The sequence below is a fragment of the Aquila chrysaetos genome, chromosome 1 (assembly GCF_900496995.4).
Source record: "Aquila chrysaetos chrysaetos chromosome 1, bAquChr1.4, whole genome shotgun sequence".
Taxonomy (NCBI): Eukaryota; Metazoa; Chordata; class Aves; order Accipitriformes; family Accipitridae; genus Aquila; species Aquila chrysaetos.
This window is the reverse complement of record NC_044004.1, coordinates 57,496,727-57,518,750: the sequence shown is the minus strand read 5'-3', so window position 1 is coordinate 57,518,750 and position 22,024 is coordinate 57,496,727. Positions and strand designations below refer to the sequence as shown.

The window sequence follows — 22,024 nt, the reverse complement described above, 5'->3', positions numbered from 1 at the left end:
GCACTGCCTGGTATTTATGTAATTGTTTTCTTGATCGTGCTTGAATGAAAAGCAATCTGGGAGCAGCAACATCACAGACCGTTTGGGGTGAGTTACGCTGTATTTTCCAGTTCAACGTTAACCAGATTTTTGGGCACGGTCCTGCCCAAGGGCTGCTGAGACTCTGCAACCTCTAAGCTGAGTTGCAGGTGATGGCATTTCTGAGTGCCCTGCCAGTCAGCGGGGAAGGCAAACACCACGACACCGTGCGAGGTAGCCAAGCTCAGGGAGGGTCCTGCAGCTAAACCTGGCTCATTGCACTCTGCACAGCTTTGTAAGAGCCAGTTTAATCTCAGAAAGTAAGTTCTATCCTACACTCCACTGGAAACTGTTTGAAGGAGAAAACTAGGCATTCATTTCTGATAGGGTTACGCAAGGCAAAGCAGCCAGTCTTGCGCTATTTCTATATGCGTTGCTGTCTCACGTGATCTTATTGTGACTCTCTGGATATTTTGTTCCTTTTGGAGGCCTGCTCCTTGGGAGGCAGGAATATACAAGAATGTCCCTTATCAAACCAAAATGCAGAAAAACTATTTCCTGTCATAGACTAAAGCTTGAAAACCCCAACTGTAGAATTTCAACATGCAAAACCTTCGAAGTGAATTTTACACTGATCTTATTTATGATGTGCAATTGACTGACTGATTAACAAGTTCTCTGACTTTACAGGTGTTCCTCTCCTACCAATATAGAGCACACTTGCTCCTCTTTTCTCTCTTTACATTTCTGTTGGGGGTTGTAGTCATTTTCTTCAGTTCAGCTAACCCCTCCTCTGACCTCTCCCTGCAGGTAACTTCAGGAGATGCTGCATGTCAATGATCCCAGCCTGCTGGATGTCCAGAAACTACAGCTGTGATAAACCTTCCTTTATAGCTTTTCAAAGATGTCACACTTGGCACAGAAGTCCCTTAACCACAAGTTATTGGTGGCTGGGTGAGTATTCTGGCAAAGTGTTGCAAAGAGTTTGTTCTTTTCTGATGTTCTTCCAGCCTCCGTCAGAGGGAAGATCCCAAGGTGGACTTCTCATATAGGGCTATTGAACTGGTCGTCACCTTAGAAATAGCTTTACCTGTGAACCTAATGTGTATTGTAACAGGTCTACAGAGGCCTATGCAAAATGGTTTCCGAGTGTCTGGATTTCAAAGACTGACACTATGTTGTTGACCTTGCGGACCTCAGAGCTCTCTAAGCACATTTATAAGACAGTGAGGTGATAATAAAGGACTCCGAATGAATTGGCAACCAAATTAAGTAGCTTCATAAAACACAAACTTTGAAAGATACTGCAAAACTAGTGCAGTGGTAATGAGAAAACTAGACAGGGTTAGGGAAATTAAAAGTGAGAGTCTTTATCACATATGTCCTGGAAAAATCTATGGGTTATACTGACACAAAAGGCTTGTGTTCTTAAAATTTCCACATGTACAGTTTTAAGCATACTGAAGATAAATTAAAGATACTTTAAAGATTATTTTACATTTAAGAAAGGCATAATACTTACTCTTCCTCATATATCTTTCTGCAAAAGAGAAGAAAACAAAACACATATTAGATTCTTCCTAAAAGGATTTATACAGATCAGGAGCCAGATTCTCTGATACACTTCAGTGACACAGAGCAGCTATAACTGGCCAGTTAACTTAGGTTTATGGCTGCTATGTGTCAACAGAACTGCACAAAACAGCCAGAGGGTACCGGTGAATCTGGCCCTATATCTTTTTGAAAGGACAGCCCCAAATGAGAAAGGATTGTCAGAAACCTGGCTTTGGCTGTAAGACCCAGCCTTGTCCTAACACTGTTAGAGAAGGAAGTTTGGGTCAGTGCGCTAACAACGGTAAGTAACATCAAGTCCTTAACACAAAAAGTAAAACTTAACATCATTCTTACACTTTACATACATTCCCATCTACTCTCCTTAAATAGAAATGTATTTCTCAATGAGAAAGAATACATTTCAGGCTTTTAGGATATAGAATCAATGAAGCTGTTAAGTTTTTTGTAGGCTACACATCAACTGAAACCTCTTCAGAGTAGGATGGTGTTGATACATATACTGAAAGCAGCAGGGACGTACAATTGTAGTTTGGAAAAATGCAAACATGCACATAGAATACTTTCCTTATGGTATGAATTCACTCAAATGCAAGGGAACCAAAATGTCGTTCCATCTGTGCGTTAGGCTTTCCTGACATCACATTGTCAGCCACTGCTTTTTGACTGCTTGCACTCTTATCCCCTTACCCACTGGTGCCTAACTGAGCATCTGGAAGCTGCTGCTTTCATTGCTTCTGCACTGTCAGCACTTTGCGTGCTTATGACGTCCCTCTGCCCCTGTATTAGTTGACCAAGCTGCTTCAGGCTGAAAGCAGAGCAGGTAGTTGCCAGCATCCTTTCATTTTTACCAGCTGCATTTCTTTGGCTAAGCTAGCAAACAACATCCCCAGTTTGCATAATTGCTGCTGAAACACGGGACTCTACAGAATTTGGATTTGCACGTCTCCAAGGCAGACACCTACATTTTGGGGTGGAATTTCTCCTCTTCAGTCAACAGGAGGAATAGGAATCTCAGCATGCCTAATTAAATCTGATTTGTCTGTACAGATGTGCAGAGTGCCACTTTCAAATTGCTCCTGATATAGAAGTTGTTTTTCACATGGCAGACATTACTCAGCTGAGGAACAGAAGCCCCTAGTAAACATTAGCCCATTTTAATTTTTTAAAAAAGGGGACAATATTCTTTCCAAGGAAAAAAAGAATTATTTAAGAGTAAACATTTTTCAAGAATAGTCGTCACCAGCCCCCGCATTTATTATGTCTCACAACAGAAAACAGCCTATAACTTATTTGGTAAAAATACTGCATAATTTTCTTCCTCGTGCAAGTATTCTCCAATCAGTTCAATCACAGGTTTAGGTGACCACAGCTCTGCATTTCAGTGTGCACTTTCAGGTCTTAATATTTGAATTGGCTGCAATCTTTAGGCACCAGGAAAAAACACAATGTAGTATACATGCACCAGTGCTTTTTTCTTTGGTTCCTGTTTAAAGGCTAATCAGGAAAGAACAAGACAAAACAAGGCTTCATTGTGAGGAAGGCTTTGTCACTTCCTGCTAGCAAAGGCTACAATGGCTCAGCACAAAATATCCTTTCTCTTCACAAATCCCAGCTGTAATGTCGGAACAGGAGCTCCTCTTGCTGGCTCTGGAATTCAAGTGGCAGCATCCACCCTAGCATGTACGTGGATGCTATCTTTTATCTCTGTTTCTTTCCGTGTCCCTTTGCCTCAGCAGCAGGGATGAATGAATGACAGTAGCAGCTTCTCTTGATTAGCCAGAAAAGAATATTGCAGGCATCAGCAACTAAAACACCCCCTTAGGGGAGATACCTGGCCATCCATGAGCCTGAAAGCCTGAGTTTATATGAAAATCTATTTCTTTCAACTTCCAGGGTAGCTAAAACCTAAGTACCCTGCACATATACTTTGTTATGTGTTTAATAACTGGACATGTTGCACAAAATAAGCCTTATTTTCAACATAACCTGTCCTCAGAGTGAATATTTCTCTTCTGATGTGGGTAATATTTTCCTGCACCACTCTTGCCAGATTTCACTTGGACATACTTCCCATCTCCTAAGTCTTAACACATCTCTGCAGACTGAACACTAACTGGGGTGTGGTTGAAATATCCATTGCTGATGTGCACTCCATTATTTGTGATAGCTTTGCGTCTCTCCTACAAGCATGCAGCATGGGCCTTTCCTGGAGCTGGAGCTAGACCTCTGATCTGAAAGACCGTGGTGCGTTCCCTCCTGACAGCTCTGTGTGATAGTTTCGGGAAAGTGAGGGGGCAAGGGGATTTATGGGTGGAAGAGAAGCACTCTCCATGGAGTGGATGAGCCGGTTCCTGCGAATGGCTGCAGCAGGAAGCTGCGCTGGAGGAAAGATGGATCCGTTATTCTGCGGCATCCCCAGTTCTCGACACATTTCCCCAAGGGGCTGGCACTGGAGCCGACAGCACAAAGCAAAGCACGTGCCACTAGTGGGACCTGGCAGCTTGCTCCAATGCTGCTCGCTCTCAGATACTCCACCATGAGAGGTCTGGCACCCCACAGCCGCTCCAGATCCCTGGGGCCTTGCAACAGGGGTCCAGAAACACCAGTGTGTGTGAACAGCTCTGTTACAGGCTATTTTAATTCAAGCAATACAATTGCTGAAGACGGGGACCGCATGTTTCCTGGGAGCTGGGCAAGGTGTTCCCCATAGCCCATGATATGATGCAGCATTTTTTTCGCCGTTATGGGGCACTGAAGCTAAGGGAAGAGCAACCTTTCTTGCGCTATTTTTGGCCATCTTAGAGAGAAAGAAATCTAATCATGGCCCCTGGCTTGTCATCTTTTCATGAAAGCAGCATAAGCCAGAGCTCCCAGCAAGCCCCATAAAACTCTGGATTTACAGGGGACCTTTCATCTACATCCATTTAAAATGTTCCCTGCCAGGCAACTGACTATGGACGGAAATCATCATTTGAAAAGATCTTACTTTAAGGACTGTACACAGTGTCTTAAATGCTGCTTCAGTTCTTCATCCTTTTCATAGGATTCCAGCATGGTGTGTGCATCATCATGGCGATAGCAGTAGATTTTATATGTGTCTTCTAGTGGGCCTTTAATCTGCAAGAACACTTCCCCTGTTAAGGAGAAAAACAAAGCGTGTCAAGCCAGACAACAGCATCTCAGAAGGAGTTTTATTATTCCACCACATTAGCCGTGAGCTAAAAAGGCTGGCTTCCACTTTACTTCCCTTAGAAACGATCTTGCGTGTTTATGTGCATTATTTATTACATGTATTTCTCAGCTGCTCATCTTTGTCATAGCCAGGCACCATTATATCAGTGTTAATGCACAAAAATTCCCTCAGGAAAAGGCATGAAATCTCTACACCTCGCACCCCTTCATACACAACCCCCTAATTCACTGCCCCAGCTTAATATCCCTTCAGTGGAAACCACACAGGAGAGCTTAACGGTTCAGGGGAGACCATTTTTGTGCTGTGGGCTGGCAGGAGGGGTGAATGTAAGCCTGATAATTTTCCTTTTGACTTTTTTTTCAACTGAATATGAACTTAAATGGGTTATAACAGGAATAATGACTCTATCTCCCATTAGCCATTTCACTTTTATCTATTTTGCAGAATCCTGAAATGGGAATCGTTATGGTCTAGAACAGAGATTTTTCTTCACATGACAGAGGAACAACCTCCACCCCTCCCCTAATTAAATAAAACCACCGTGGATTACAGCCATTTTTATGTAGTATCTAGGTTTATATGCAACTGAAGGGGGAAAACATTTCCATTTGAGTCCTCCACACCACCATTTTCCCCCAAAGAACAGCTGGGAATTTTAGAAGCACTAAAGTAGTCCTGCACCCATTTCCCATTTAATTCTCGTGCCTAATTCTCTCAGCCTGAAACTCCTGTGTTGGTTTCTGTGTATGTAAGAAATATTATCCGAGTGGAGAAGGCATGCTTCATCTCTTCTGCTGAGACATTCATTCGGTTCTTACAGCCTTACGTAGCAGCGCCCTGATCAGCATCCTTGGAAATGCATGTCATAAACAACAGCAATGGTGAAAACTCCCATCTCGGGCATTTACTGAAAATTACATCTATGTGGCAACCAGTCCAATGTTTTATAAACATTCCTGTTGAGTTATAGCAATGATTATTAAAGTTAAAAGCCAAACGCCACATTAATTGGGAGCTCTCTATTTATTCACGGAGTGAGCGCCAAGCTGTCAGGCATCCTGCATGTTTCATCCTGACCAGAGTGGGCTGTTTCATAATACATTGCACTGAACTGCTCCGTCTTAAAGTGAAAAATGATTCAGTTACCACAGTAACACAGCTCTGGGTTTTTTCCCCTAGCAGCGAAGGTTAACTGGGCTGTCTAATGCATGTTGGTTTCAAGGTGTGAATAAGGGAACAACAATGATGGAGCTAAGACCACAAGAGTTGATTTTAGTTACTGTAAGGCCACAGTCAGAAAAGCACCAGCATCCTATAGTTAAATGCTCTTTAGCTGTCTGTCTTCTCTGTCTTGTGCTTAATGCTAATGCTGATGGCTACCAATGCACATTACATCCTGACTTTCCCATGAACTCTCTACACAGGCCTTTATTAGCCAATGGTGTAAGGGGAAACCTTAACAAGCTTTCTCTTGATCCTGCTCCCTTGGCACCTGATTCTCGGAGATGCTGAGCTCTCACAGTTTTCACTAACTTTAAGCAGAGCTCCAAGTACTTAGCACGGCCTGTACTATGCTAAGCCCTCAAGTGAGGTTACGTTTTCAGTAGCAAAAATACAAGCTGTAGACTTACAGCTCATTTCAGCATATACTAGAGGCTGGAAATTATCATTCTCTTCTCCAGAATGAAAGAGATGAGCAAGATCTGTTCACTGATGTATTGTGCCACAATGACAGATACTTTCATTGATGCTCAATGATGAGAAAAATTATGTGCTGATTTCACAGATAGGGCCTTTTAAAAGCAGATGGATTTCTTAAGCCTAAAGCCCTCCTTGGCTCTGAGCCATATGGACCGAATCAGATGAGCTTTGGGCATATCACTGTGGGAGCTTGCTTTATGGACCAAAACCACATTGTATTTGGGCACAGCTTTAAAAACACGGAGTCTTTTGCGCACTCTGACAGATGCAAATCTGCCTCATGTCTCTTCTTAAGTGTGCTGGTCATCAGTCTCAAAGAGAAAATCCTAGGAGGAAGGCTTGAGCAACAGAAACGGTTTCTCCCTGTGGCTTTCAGCAGTGCTTCCCATATGGACAGCAGTGGGAGAGGTAAGAAGAAGGGGTCTAATAGGTAAAGCCAGGCTAAGGATACTAAGTCTTCATATTCCTCTGTATACAGTATCCAGCACAGAGAGGAGAGAAAATACAGGAGAGAACTAGACTCAGTGGCGTTTAGCATCAGAAGACCAAGCACCACAAAAGGTCTGTCTACAATAGCATTTTAGCTCAGATTAGGAGAGGACTTTTGAAGCCAGTCTCTCAGTATTCCTCATCTCCCGTGCCTTGGCTGTGTGGTGGAGACGTCACAGACACACAAACCGGATCCCTTTGAGGATGGTAATTACCAGAAGATGCACTCCGAGGGCACATCTTATGCTGTCCAACCATAAAGGGCATCTCTCAATCCACAGAAACAGGCTGCAGCCAATCTGAAGTAAAACCTCTTGAAATGTGTGGTATTGATACCAGGACCTTATCAGCAACTGTTTCACTCTACAAGTCTGCTCCTATTGGACATTACTACTCGTCAATGTGGACATAGCATAAGGTGTGGAGAACATATACTAAAATACAATATGAATATGAGCAACCACATTGTTTTGTTTTCACACCAGTGAATCAGCAGTTCTCCTCAACCTCACCATGACTGGGTTGCCTTCCAAAGTAAGATATTTCAATGCAAGATGCTTACATACCATAAACATGACAGAATATGACGGGTGTGTTAAACATTCTCAGCCTGCTTTTTCTATAGGCTGGCTTTAACAAATTTTACACTGATTATGAAGATCCTGAAAACAAAATTATCACCTTGATATACTTTTAGAAGATGGCAAACTTACTAATTTATTGCTTACAGTGATGAAATTCTCCCTGCTTTTGTCTCAGCCTTTGGAAGAACATCTCACACCTTACTTGCCATCTTTTTCCCTGCCATAAGTTAGCCAACTCTGTGATCCACAATCCCATACATTTTCATGGTTCTTTGTCTGATTCTGGAGAAATACACCCTAATAGATGGATGAAATTGTTTGTCTTCTGCATGTGGCAGGGAACTAAAAGGAAGATTCTCTTGGCTGTGAGAAAGGCACTTCCTGCTAGAATAGAACATTGCTTATTAAGGGTATGACTCATCATGATGCACTTTTATTGAAATACCGCCAAACAACACAGTTGCATCAAACTACGTTAAGCTGTTGCCTTGGCAAAACAGATTGAGACGTGCTAGGATTAATACTTTTCCCAAGCCTCATATGTTTTAATATCATGTTTCTTAGTCAAAAGGCAACCAATTATTTTTTATCCCATTATTTGCGAGAAGAGGGGTCCTTTCAATAGCATGTTACCTGTGGTATGTGGTCAGTTTAGGGAAGAAAGAACCTCCCTGACCTCTGAATCATGGCTGGAAGTTTTTTAAACTAAACTGACTGACTTTGCACTGAAGCAAATTAAGAATTCTCACCTGATCCCTTAAGGTGGATCACCTACTGCCTCTGCACTGAAGAAGCAGTTATGGGAGAGCTGATGAGTAGTAACTTCTTAAACCTCTCCAGCTGTGCCAGAATGTCAAGTGAATAGATCGTAGCCTTAACATTCATGGCCTGACCTGCAGAATGTGTGACTGTCACGACATATCCAGCACCAACCCATTTGCTGAAAACACCCATGATCCCTACAGACATTCCTGCACAGATTCCCACAAACTTCCTATCATTTACAGCTTCCTTGCCTTTCCTGACCACGTCCCTGTTAAGCGCACCTGTTAACCACCTCTTATATGAATTATATCGCCAGTAGATACATGTTTACAGTGTTTGGGAGGGATGGGGTTGTGATGTGTTTATTATTACAATCATTTTTAATGCTTTTCTTGAATGGCACAATTATAAGTATGCAATATAAAAGTTGGTGTAAGCGTGAGCAGAGTTAGGTAGGCAATATCAAACTAGATTAAAAGGATATTATCAGGATGTGGCATAACTCAGTGCTGCAGTTTTTACTTATGCTAAAGTCACTCTCTTCTTCCTTTCTCCCCCTCAACATCCAGATGGATGGAAAAAGAGCATCATGGTCATATGAGTACAGTAGAGCAACTGGAGAGGTTTCACATGTCAGTTTTCCTGTGTCATTATGGACAGCTTGTAGCATGTTAGCCTCTGAGAGTGGCACTAGTTAAGTCTGATGAGGGTAGAGGACAGGAGAGTGTTATGTTTATTCTTTCACGTAGCTTTGTAGAACTCAAGAGGACAGTAAACATACCGATTATTTGCATGGGTGGTTCCACATCTGTCGTGGCTTCTTCCAACAATGACAGCAGTTTGGCTGATACTTGATGGACCAATTCAATGTTGCTAAACAAGCCATCCACGTCAAAGTGAGCAATCTAATGGAATACAAATATTAAGCAGCTACTGACGAAGGATAAAGAAGGACATTGTGTATTACAGACCTTCTTTTGCTATGCCCTGGGTGTTCAACACTCCAGGAAGCACCACTTCTGCAAAACCTCCTATAAACATCCTCCTTGTGACTTCAAGGACACGTATACAGTTTTCAGATTAGTATAATATGGTTGACGCAGTTAACAAAGGGAATGTTATCAAGTTCTTTTAACCTTATTTTGAACTATTCCTAATCTGAAAGTGTTTAGCTAGGAAGGAAATAAATATTATCATCTGAATAAAGAAAAGATCCGTAGCTGGCTTTAAAATGTTTGTTTACTCTCCTACTGAGGAAAAGAATATTTGACAGTGGATTTGATTCCCTAATTACCAGTTGCTAACAGAGGCCGCTACATAAACTCAGACCTCGGCACTTTGGTGCCAGCTACCAGGTACAAAGACTTCTAGATGGTGGTACCATTTAAAGCTAGTTGTCCTGTAAATCCAAAAATACAATCAAGATCATATAATTTCCACTAAAACAAACACATTTACAATTCTGGGTATTAATATAACTTAAAGAGCTTCCCACAGAGCCTGGGCGCACAACATTGACTTCAGTGAACCTCACCAGTTTACACCAACAGAAAATTTGGTTCCGTGTCCCTACTCATTTTAGACCAAGTAAAAAATTTCCAGGACACATACATACTTTTCATGCAGTAGTTATTAATTTCCTTGCACAGCAGGGCAATTGTTAATATTCCAGGACAATGGGCGATAGCCAGTGGTAATGTGGTAATACTGAGAACAAAGGCAAGACTGATTTTAACATCCATATTGATACCCTCTGAACTTATCTCTCCATTAGAAACAGAATTGCTGACTTACATAGCAGCTTACCAGATGCCAGGAGGATCAAATTGCATGCTATTGTAACAGAATCAGAAATACACTTTCAGTACTAATGCAGTTAATTTCTTTGTAAGTATTACAGGGGCTAAAACATGTTTTATCCCTTTGGAAATATGAAACAGATTCATTGCTAGGTCAATTTTCTAGATGCTATCCTTCTCTAAACACATTACAAAATTTCAGTACGGTAGTTTATCCGAGAACTAGCCTTAAAACCATAAAGCATTCTCGAAAGCCTTTCAAAAATGCAGAGGTTATTAAATTAAAACAGTTATAATCTCTAAATTACTTTTCTTGTATACATCTAGCACAGGACTTCTGACCTCCTCTCCAGCACAATGCCTACGTAGTATTGGGAACTACGCTGTGTATGGACACTTACACACATGAATACAGTGACAAAGGACAGAATAAAAATGTATGTTTTCAGTTGGCTGGAAAAGAGCAAAAGAACACAGCACACTTGTCAAAAATCTCAATGAGTTCAACCAGGGAATACTCTTGCTCAGTGCTGGCCAGGCTGGGGAGGTAGTCAAGTGGAGACTACTTCTAAGTAGGTGAACCAGCGAGGAAGAAGAAGAAGAAGAAGTCAAGAACTCCTTAAAGTGAGGAGGAAGAAGTCAAGAGCTCCTTAAAGTTATGCCAGCAGATGCCAGCTCTCCTGAAAATGGGTTGGAACAAACTCTGACAGAGTTTTAAGAAACAAAAAAGGTCCTGCAGGAGCTTAAACAGCACGGGCTTCAGCTGGCCACAGCGTTTCCTGAAGAGGCAGTGCCAATGTCATCTAAAGACACTTTGGTCTCTGCACCTGTATTTTGTCACCAATTTCATAAGAAACCCTACATACAGAATACTTGGTTTAAGGTCTGTTTAAAATTATTTTTATTCTGTATTAGCAGCAGATATCATTTATGCAGCCTTTGTGAATTCTATGTTGCAGGCCCCACAAATACTAATCTTTCTCTGGACAACCTCTTCTATTCCCAGCTTTTGGCTGCACATTTTCCTACAAATTGAAATACCGTTCAGGAAAAGGTGCTCTTTGAAGTCTCAGCTGAAAAAGAAAATGGGTATCATTGGCCTAATAAAATCTTTTGCCTGAAAGATAGTTTATGAGCCTTCCTTCTTAAAAGTACCTTTTCTGTGTAGAATGCAAATTTCTGAAGTGCTCACTGGTCTGTCAGGCATGGTATTGCTCCACCACAGCTGTCTGAAAGGCTTGATAAAGTCATCTTTACGACTGAATTCATCCTTGATGGGGAGGTCCATGCCATTCCAGGTTGTTATCACGGAAAAGACTTGGGTTTTTTGTTTTTTACTGCTTTTGGAGGTGCCAGTAAAGGTCTGCCAGGGCACGTGCCAGGGGTTATAATTACAGAGCAGTATGGAGAGGTGGAAGCTGCTATGGCAGCCCACAAGCAGGGATATAGCATCCAAGCTGCCCTCTGGGCAAGTACCTTGATGCAGGTTTTATGCAAGCGCAGCGCAAGTGTCAGGAGCGTATCTGACTTCCCGCTCTCCTCACTACAGCCCTGGCACATCCCTTTCTGGAAAACTAGCTCCAGAACTGCTCCCGGCACCGTGTCACTCTCGCTCTGACACCTGCGCTCGCATTAAGATTATCTATGAGCAGAACGTGGGTGAGTCGAGACCTTTGACGTCACCGCCTCGTCCTCCGCCCTGGGTGCTCACCTGCTTGTTTCTCAGGGGCTGAATCACTTCCTTGATGCAGAGATCCAGGTCGCTGATATAGTCTTTCTCCGTCTGCATGAGTTCTGCGATGATTTTCACCCTCTTGGCCATCATGCGTCTGCTAACTTGTTCTTCATCCTCCTGCAGTGAAGTGGCGGGGGTTGAGGACCCTGCCTGAGGGGCCATTTTTTCTGTTTAAAAGAGGGAGATTTGTGAGGAGCATTGTAATCCCGCGTGCTCACCCAGCTCGCCCTGCGCAACTGTGGGGGAACGTAACTGGTGCCTGTTGGAAACTCCCAAGTCGCCATAGGGAGCAGAAAAGAAGCATAAGAAGTGGCAATCCCAGATCAGACTGAGTGTCATCCCATCTCCCTCCTCTAAAAGCAGACACAGGTTTGCCAAAGGAAACCGTCCGTTTGGCACTAAGGGGATAACCCATCACCGGCTTCCCTGGCTTTGATGTTATGTATGTGGGCAGAAATTTTCCATGGAGCACAGGAGAGTCTTATCCTTTTCACACTGAAATTCAAGGATAGCTGATGCCCTTCTACTCCTTTGAAAACAGTCTCGGCCTGACACCTATTAGATTTGGAGGATGGGAGAAAATGTGTTCCTGTGGAAGAAAAAGGCTGTGTTTGCCATAAATAAGCTTCCCTGGAATAACCTTTTTTCTGTACAATGTAAAGTTGAGTCTGTTCATGGGAGGCTGAGGGCTGCAGGTACTGGAAGACAAACTTTCAAATGAAGACAATGATACTAACGATGACGATGAAACCTGTAATTCTGTTTAAAAAGATTTCTTTGAAAGAGGCAAAGGAATTACAGGAGAATATGAGAAAACCTTTAATGATCAATAACAAACATTTCTTGGAACAACAGAGATCATCGGGATTGGGAAACTCAACTATTTTTTCATACTTAAGACCTAGAATATCCGATTTATTCCAAATACATGGAAATGCAAGTGAGTCTTCTACAGATAGGTAATTTATGTATGCTTCAGGACCTGCACACAATCTACTTATCTGTAATGATGATCTTTCCTTTTGCTGGTTCGTAAGCCAGCCTGCAGACATCTATGTCAGCTGTACAAAGGGCACCGAATTTTATCTGTGTACACTGACAATCTGTATTTTTCGTTAGGAAAAACACACACAGAAAAAAAAAAAAAAAAAACAAAACCCACAAGTGAAAGATTTCAGAGGCTATTCTGGTGTTTTTCTGCTAGCCACAAGATGGTGCAGAGTACCAACAAAGATGGACATGTCATTACCGTACTGGTGTCTGCATTACCCAGGTCGTGCTTTGACAGCATGGGCTTTTATTGCTCAGCGGCAAAGGATGGGAATCTCTGCTGAGGATCAGACTGCTATGCCTTCGTGTCAACTTCTTGTAGGGAGCATACTGTATAATGAGGCAATAGGAAGCAGTATTTGATGCTTTGCTCGCTGATAGCCAATACTGAATATATTGCAGTTGTTTGAACTGATTGTCAAGGGAGAGGTCATGAGCGCTCAAGTGAGTGTCAAACAGTGTGCAGCTCACCTCTACAACACTGGCCAAGGCTGTAGGTGATAACCTGGAGCTGGACTTGTGGGAAAACCAAGCAGCTTTCAGGAGAGAGGGCTTTGAGCCATCTTCCACTGAGAGGTGTAAAATGTTATGAATCCAAGGTATCGTCATCCTCAACCCCTTCTACAATTATGCTGGCCACTAATATTCAGAAAGGACAGTTTTGTTATTAATGCTTCTCCCATCAGGTTTTCTAGTGAGACTGATGTGACCACAGTTAATGTTTTAAATAGCTGCTTTTGGGACTGCACCTCTGCCTCTGTACTGCTAGTTGTAAACAGCAAGGACAAGGAACCCAAACAAACAGGGGAGAGGGGGCTGTTTTTTCAGACATTTTTGTATTTGGATGTACTTTTTACCTCTGAGTTTTTAGTCTTGAAGTCTGTGTATAACACAGGTATGAACATTTTGTCATCAAATTTGCACACAGACAATAAAATAATGAGGATATCTCCCCTCCGCAAGGCTTGGGCTATCAAAAGAATTTTAAGCTGAATCTTGCCCTAGTGAGTCCGTGTTGGTGTGAGTGCATGGACTGCACAGGAGCTTGCACTGCTGCAGAACTCATCTACCAAAGGTACTGTGTGCTGGACGAAACTGACTCTGCCCTTTAGTGAGGGTACCAGTATCACTCCACAGCTCCCTCTGGGCAATTTTCTGTTAGGGTTGCAGAATGAGACCACCTTGCCTGCTGCTTACGTGCTAAAATGGCAGGTACTTTTTCCTCTAAAAACTTACAGTATGTAACCACGCTTATAAATTCACAAGGAACCACATGAACAATCCAGTTCTGCTCCATTTCTGCACCAAAACCAGCATTTTTCTTGAGTTCGGGTGTGAAAACGTTTGTGTGTATTTGACTGTATGCGAGAGTTCAGGGCGACTCCTGAGAAAGTGCAGGGAGGACCAGACATCCTGGAAGATCTCAGAAGTGTTGTTTCATCTCACACGCAGCACTGCTACAATATCAGATGGAATTTGAAGGTAAACACAAGATGCTGTGCAAAAGAACTTCCTAATCTTTTGTACTGCTGGCAGGGGAGGGCATTATATGAGCAAAATAAAGCCACTGTATCCCACTTCAGGCTTGAAGTCGCAATCCCTCGAGAGGCTGTTCTTTCAGCTTATGTCATTAGATTGCCCTGATCAAATTTGATTCTTGAATTATGTCAGGGCTCGTCTATTATCCTTATTGCATGATAGATAATAATGCCAGGAAAGAAAAACTATTCTCAACAGGAGGAAATAACCATGAGAAATACCAAGTAGATGCTGTTTCCTTATAGAAAACATGTTTCTTAATAAATGTATCCTTTTGTTAAAAGTAATATAATTTTCCATTTTCACTCAATACATTCACTTTTTCATTTCAGGCATGTCTGTCTCTACAGAATGCAACAGCAAGATCCTGAAGTGATGATTACACCCAAAACCTGTGATTTCATGTTCAGCTGATTGCTTTTGACCAGTTTGAGAACATTAGTAGCTTGCTGAAATCCTTGTGGAGTAAGTGAAAGTTTAATGAATGCACAAACAGCAAGTGCATATCTGGAATATAAGCAGACTCTTTTCTACCTGGTAACATGTACCAGCCCCAGAATGGTTTGAGAGAGAGGATTAGCCAGAAGAGACATTGCTGAGGATTAACTATTACAGTAAGAATTTGGCTCATTCGTCCTCGGAGATGCTTGGTTTAGAAAAAAGAAAAAACTATCTGTTGAATTGTTTATTAGACAGCTACGTCTTAAGTCCAGTTTACAAAAATGTAATTGGTACTTTTAGTAGGCATAAAAATATAAAGGTAATAAGGTAACCTTTGCAATTGTTGCTTTGTGATGTCAGTTATCTGCAGGAGTCGCCTTTCTGGAGGACTTTGCTTTGGAGAGGAAGGTGATGACTCTGGTTTTCCTGCTGTGTATTGAAGTACATGGCTCTAGTTGCACAAAACAAGAGGTTCACTATGTGATGACATGGACAAAGCACCCCCGCGTCTTACAAAAACAGTTTCTTGCAAGTGTGAAATCTAAAAATATCCCCCAGATGGAGACACCCAGCAATGCAGTGAGAGCATGGAGGAATAGAGCTTGCAATGTGCAAATGCAGCAGCTCTCTTCTAGGCCCAGGGGAGGTGTTGGGGGATCCACAGCAAGTGACCGGAGGAGCAGCCATAGCAGGTTTGCAAGATCTATGTGTGCAAATTTCCCTGGCTTTCCCACCTAGAGAGTGAGCAGCTCCAAGAGGTCTGCTCTATCCATCCTTCCTCCCAGGTAAGATGCTCAGGTTGGATATTACATTTGCCCTCGGGGACGGGACCCATTCCATCTGGAAGTGAAGGCACTGGCACAGAATATAGCAACAAGTACACTAATGTCGGTGCCTGGAGTGAGTAACAGGCCTTTTCATTTCTTAGGCAGCATTTGGAGGACGCCAAAGGAACGCAAGTTCTGCACTCGCGCTCTGCCGATACGGGGATTTTGCCTGGCACAAGGGAGCAGTGAAGGCATAAGTTATCAAGGTATAACAAACAAATTACAGCATTACTGTGTTTTCACGTGTGAAACCTGAGTCTCACACCACCCTGGATAAAATTACTCCTCTGTGAAAGCAAGTCCTCAGATAGCCTGTACCCTCAGATAACCTAGGTATTACACACAGGAATGTACACCGGCTTTTATCAGCTGGATTTGGGAATGAAATGCAGGCAGCCAAGTTCAGAGACTGCTGCTGTGGCAGCTTTCCTCTCCCGCCTTGCATCTCCCCTCGCACCGCAGCCCCGGCTCTGCCCCTTACACCCCTGCTTCCACTGCGAGTGCCAGGAAAGCTGTGGGGCACAGGGACACTGGGATCCTTGGAAGTGAGGGAGCCTGAAATGGGACAAGCAGTGGGAAAGGATGGAGTGTCCCACTGCATGCAGGAGAAGTACATCACATGAGCTAATACACAAGGACTTTTACTCCCGATCCCCCTCCCCTTGTGAGGGACCACTTCATAGGGGTGTCATAGTTTTGCACCAGCGTTATTACAGCACAATACAGTGCAAACATGGTGCGAATTAGATCCACTGAACTCCAAGTTGAGTACTGAGATACAAAAGGATTGGGAGAGGGTTGTGGAAAATGCCTTTTCTTCTTCTACTCACAGACACACATAACAGCAGCATTGTTCAGGAGCGGGTTTGTTGCACACAGGCTGGGAGTTACACATGCAAAAAGCCCCTTTTCTGGAGGAGAACAGGAGGAGAACACCGCAGGACCAGAATGACCTTGCACCAGTCTTCCTGGGCAACAGGTTCGCTCATAAAATCTGCATCAGAGACTTCTTTGCAATTAGGTCATTCAATCTTTGATCATTTTTCTGTTCCATAAGGTACAGAAAATATTTACATTCAACACACAAGTTCTTTCTTCAATTCCTTGACAGCAGACCGCTTTAATTATATGTGTGCTGACAGGACTACAGAGAGATCCCATGTGACCGCGGTGGAAGGGAAGAAAGCTTATCATCAGGTGACAGAAGAATGCCCTTATTGTTAGTGCCAATACTTACAAATAAACCTTTCCAGTGTGTCATATACCGGTATAAATATACCACTCCTGTGGCATTGAGCTAATATGTTACTGAAGTAAGAACCAAGGAAGGGCTGCATCTGAACCACTTCCCTTGGGACACATGCGCTTCAAGATTTGGCACAGATTAACTGTACCAACTGTGAGCTGTGTGACTCACAACACAAAGTATGCCAAATAATAGAACATTTGCTAATATGGTCAGAGAAGGATCCATAAACCTCCTTGGGTTCTAGTCTTCACTCCTTTACCCCGGTTGCTGTTACTAGTTATGCTGCAGTAGCTCCTAAGAGTCCTAAGCCACATGGCAGGACTTGCTCGTGCTAAGCGCTGTGCAAACACAGCAGCACAAAATGGATTCTGCTCTGAAAAGATGAGCTTGCTTCCCAGCCTGGCTTCCGCTGCAATAAGTTCAAGGATTAATTCCAGCTTTATTGCAGCGCAAGTTAACAGAATTAGATGCTCTGAGCTTAAATTTGCACAGGAGAAAATAGAAGTGTTTGTTAGATTGTGATTTCTCATCACAGAGCGCAGGCAGGTATCTTCATCAAGCCACCTCCTGCACTTCAGGAAATAATCTGGACTTTTACTCCTTACTGTACTTCAGCAAACCAGCTGCTCCAAAGATCAATAAATTTCACAGTGAAATAGGATATTATCTGCATTGTAGTCCATAGAAAGTTAATCAGTAAGTACAGTGCAAAGCAAATAAGGAACTGGGGAGAGGCGCGCAGGATCTTTACTCCTGGCAGGAGGTGCCGAGAAGCTGTGGGCATGGGCAGCCCAAGCGGGAAGAAGTGGTGTGCTCTGCAGGCAGGGAGAAGGACGGGATGGAGGAAGGTGCCCTGCTTGTGATGGAGCGAAGGGGGATGAGTTGCCTCTGACCGGGCTTTTGTATACCAAGGGATAGCAACTTTCCAGGAATTTGTATAATTTCACAGGTTTCTGCATCATTTCTGGTGTTGGTTATTTCTCATAACTACGTTAGATATAGGCAAAACGTGAAATTCGGATTCAGATATGAGCTCTGAGGCAATACATTGTGGCAGCTGTGTGATTTGAATCACTGTATCTATTACAGGTATATCGCTGATGTATTTTAAATTGAAGCATGTGCAAATCATTTAATAATAGTGTAGTTGACCCATTCACAGCTAAAGTTATAAGGGAGTTAATATGTCATAGATTTCTAAAACAAGAAGTGTTTTCAAAGCATGCATTGTCTTGCTGAAAACTGCAAATGTGATCTCTGATTCCTTCTGGAAACCCGCCATTTTCTATAGCTCATTTTTCACAGCAAACACAAGTTTGGTATATGATTATTAACGAAAACCAACAATCTGTCCAAAACCTAACAGAGGGTGAACTATGTTTTAAATTCCTTTTCATGGTCTGCCTTTTTTGGTTGATAGCATCTATCCCCATGATACACTGTCTCCTAATCTGCCCTGATCTTGCAAACATTTATGTGCCAATAACTACATCAAGCAAACTCCTCTTACCGAAATGCATAGGTACTCACAGAATGGTAGCTTTAGGTTAATTCAGAGACTGATCCCAACATCAGTGCAATACATAGATATTAATATAGTTACTTTTACAGCTGCTACTGATGGATTTTCACTGCAGAAAAGAGACCAACTCCTACCAGCTAAACAGCTACGGATAGTACATTTGAAAACAGAGCTGCTAAATACCATTTTGTGCCATTGCTTAAGGATAGCAGCAAGTTCCCCATTCCTTTTGAAAGGACATATGTGCAGGATTTTCTAGTGAATGTAGAGCAGAGCACTGCATAGAAATATCACAGGAGCTCTGTCTTAGCTCTTATAATGACCCTTGATATTATTTCTGCACCCACCACAAGTGCTAATGAATATATCTTCTTTAAACCCATTCTTCCCTCTTGAGAGAAGTGATGCTTCTGTCCAGTTGACGGAGAACTATGGAAGAAAAATATATATTTGGCTTGATGAAGGTATTCCTGGACTCATCCAAGAAGGCAGCTACAACCTGAGTTCTAGATGACTGCATGGTTGTATCACTAACCTGCCATTTGATAGCAATCACCTTATTTTCCCCTATCTAAAATGGGGCTGCAGGCATTTGGTTATCTCACAGGATGAGTTGAAATAGATGCACTAATGCTTGCCAAGCTCTTTGAGAATATAATGGTTACTTTGCATCTTACTTCCTTTTTAAATAGAGTAAAGCCAGGAGGTGTTGCATGGCCATTCACACCAGATAAGGTATTGAATAGATGTGTCTAGTATAATAATTAACCATGAAAATGCTTTGCTGTGTTTTTAATGAATCCTTTTAAAGTGAAAAATGCTTGCAGAAGTTTGCACCTTTGACAATGCTATTGTGATCATGTTTGTAGACTTACAGAGCAAACCACCTTGATTACCTTGGAGATCTCGATGGTAGGCTTCCTTTCTCACTCTTTATAGAAAGCATTTTGGAATCTGTATAAAACAGCAAAACTTGAGAGAAATCCAAGGGCAGAAACTGAATTCTCAGAAGTTTCTATGCCTGACTGCTTGCTCACTTGTTTTTGGTTTGTTTGTTTGTTTATAGGCTTTTATTTGGGGACCTGTATTTCCAGCACACTGAGCTGCACTTTGAGCACATACTTCAAGAGCTGCTGGAAATAGCTGGGGGGGGGGGGGGGGGGGGGGGGGCAACAACCTGGTTTCTACTCAGGGAACCATTTAAAGCACGCAGAGGGCTGGAAAGGCCCTTGAGAGATACCTCGCCCAGCAAATGTGCTGCAATGCTGACATAGGCACTGGGGTGTAAACACACCTTGGTCCCTGTGTTCTGCCTAGGTTGCCTGCCATTAGCAGAGATGGGGATCCTGCAGCCTCTGACTCTTAGCTGTGGAAACCTGCCCCACTCACGAGAGATTTGTGCAAACTGCAGGGTTTGCTCCTGTTGCATCTCCTTGTCTTAAACGTCCTTGTCTGTGCAAATACCTACCACAGCTCTGCAGATTGAGTGTTAGAAAACATATTAACAGGGAACTACAGAAGGGAAGGGCAACTAAACACAGAGCTTTTCCTCCAATTCACGTGGGAAGCAAATGCAAATTATTACCATTTGTATCTTTTTGCAAAGCATTTACCATTCCAGGGTGATCAGAGAATCCCAACCTGGCAATACACAACAGACCATTTATGTCCCCAACAGAGCTGTTGGGTTTTCTTACCAAGAATGGAGAACTCAAAACCTTTGTTCCAACAAAACCACTTCTCTCACCTTGGAGTAAGCTGCTTCACATCCAAGTGCTAGTGAGAAAAATGAAGAACATAGAGGCGTATAGCCATAGCACATCATCAGCGCTGGCAGGTAGTGCATTAGGTCTGGGATCTGTGATCGTTATCAGATTCAGGCACATCTAGCTCAGCAAAATTGGATCCAGATCAGGCCTTGGCACACAACCGCATTTCCTTCTATTGTGACTGTAAGTACAGTTCATAGGAATTTCTACCGACTTTGTATTTTCACTCTGAGGACAGGCAACTTCTAATCCAACATAAAGGCTCCAGGTCCTTGTTAACCCATCACCGTTTTTCTTGAACAAATGCGAGCAAGCAGAGTGAGCTGATATCAGACCGGTGTTTTGCAATAGGTGCTCAGCGGCAGACTCAGCTGGTGGCAGGAGCTGTAAAGCTGGATTTACTGTCTCTTTGGACTGCTGCCATAAACATAACCTCACGTTCTGCCATGACTACATAGGCTTCCCCCCTCCTTTGCTCCAGATTTTAAACAGGAGACATTCATGGCACGAATACACCTGACACTGGACAGAAAGATCTCCCATTTTTTGCTGAATACCACTCTGATAACCTTGACCCCACCTGGGCAACCTCCTTCAGGAGTAAAAAACTGCTGTTTTGGTGGGACACGTGCCAGGAGCTTGCCTGCCCAGCCACAGCAATCTGTGCTTGTACCCTGAAACACCCCCACCAAGTCCCTGCAGCATGTGCCTGATTTAACTGAAAATTTTTCATCTTCTCATTGATTAGCTATCACGAGGAGGGAACAGCATCATCGATGAACTGCTCTGTTGTTCTCAGCGTATCGTATGCAGCCCCCATAGAAATCCTGTTAATTTCAGGTTTATTATTTTATTTTCTGCTTTTATTGTCTCTCTGAAGAAATGCTACTTCCTAATTAAGTGCATCAAAACCATAAGACAGCAACCCAAAGTATTTTCCTATTTTATTTCCTCATAAAGGTTTATTGCCGCAAGAGTGACTGTCACTAGGCAGTTATATCACTATTAGTAATAGACACTTATATTAACTCAAACCCCGCATTTGTGATGGGACCCTGTTGTTCAAGACCCTGGAAACCCACAGAAATTCATCAGTTTGTGTTCCAGAGCACTCCCAGAAATAGCCGTAAACTTTCTTCATGCTTTTCCTCAATTTGTGACATGGCATTTAATTTTTGATTGACAAGCCCAGTACCGACATACTTTGCCAATTTCTGGTCCAGATGCAGTTTGGTTATTTGAAAAGAAACCCTCTCCACAATGGTACAATTGGAATCAGCATATCCATCAAAACATGTATTTGGACTTACTTCAGTTCAGGCTCGTACAATCTGAGCAACAGATAAACGCATTATTGATCCTCGTATTTTTAACTGAAAGAAAAAACTGCCCTTGATGCTTCTAATTACTTAGCATATACCCCCACTTGATACGCCATTCAAAGACAGACAGGATGGAGCCATCGTATTTTCACATTACTGTTTGCGTTGCAAATGCATTCTGGTGACGAGCAAGAAAGATCCCGATTGCATATGCATTTTGCAGGAACACACCAAAAGCTTCGATTGCATTTGCGTCCTGTCTACACGACGTTACTTAGAAAAATTACGGGAAAAATTTCACACCCTGGAAGTGGGGAGCAATGGTGAGAGGGGGCAATTGCTTACTCCAACTGCGAGCGCATGGGGGCAGAGGCTGCCATTCCCTCCTTTATCTCGAGGGTGCAGCCTGGAGGGCGTTAAGGGACCACCCCAGTCCGGACATCCCA

At 42.8% G+C, this 22,024-nt stretch overlaps 1 protein-coding gene and 1 long non-coding RNA gene across 4 annotated transcripts in view; one reads left to right on the top strand and one right to left on the bottom strand.

Annotated features, from left to right (window-relative positions):
* ARHGEF38 (Rho guanine nucleotide exchange factor 38) overlaps positions 1–22,024 on the bottom strand; it is a 42,535-nt gene that overhangs the window by 15,066 nt on the left and 5,445 nt on the right. Inside the window, exons 2-5 of the mRNA XM_030023761.2 lie at positions 11,836–12,026; positions 9,107–9,230; positions 4,580–4,727; positions 1,541–1,558 (exon numbers count right to left, since the gene is read on the bottom strand). Coding sequence (XP_029879621.1) covers positions 1,541–1,558; positions 4,580–4,727; positions 9,107–9,230; positions 11,836–12,026 — 481 coding nt within the window. The remainder of the gene's footprint in view (positions 1–1,540; positions 1,559–4,579; positions 4,728–9,106; positions 9,231–11,835; positions 12,027–22,024) is intronic.
* On the top strand, positions 832–21,997 carry LOC115345286. Of its 3 annotated transcripts, none has more exons than XR_003924791.2 (5): positions 832–972; positions 14,781–14,913; positions 15,250–15,674; positions 15,818–15,922; positions 16,549–21,997. It is a non-coding gene; the product is annotated as an uncharacterized LOC115345286 (long non-coding RNA). The 3 variants fall into 3 exon arrangements; XR_005932918.1 differs by lacking the exon at positions 832–972 and adding an exon at positions 12,913–14,391; XR_005932921.1 differs by lacking the exon at positions 15,250–15,674.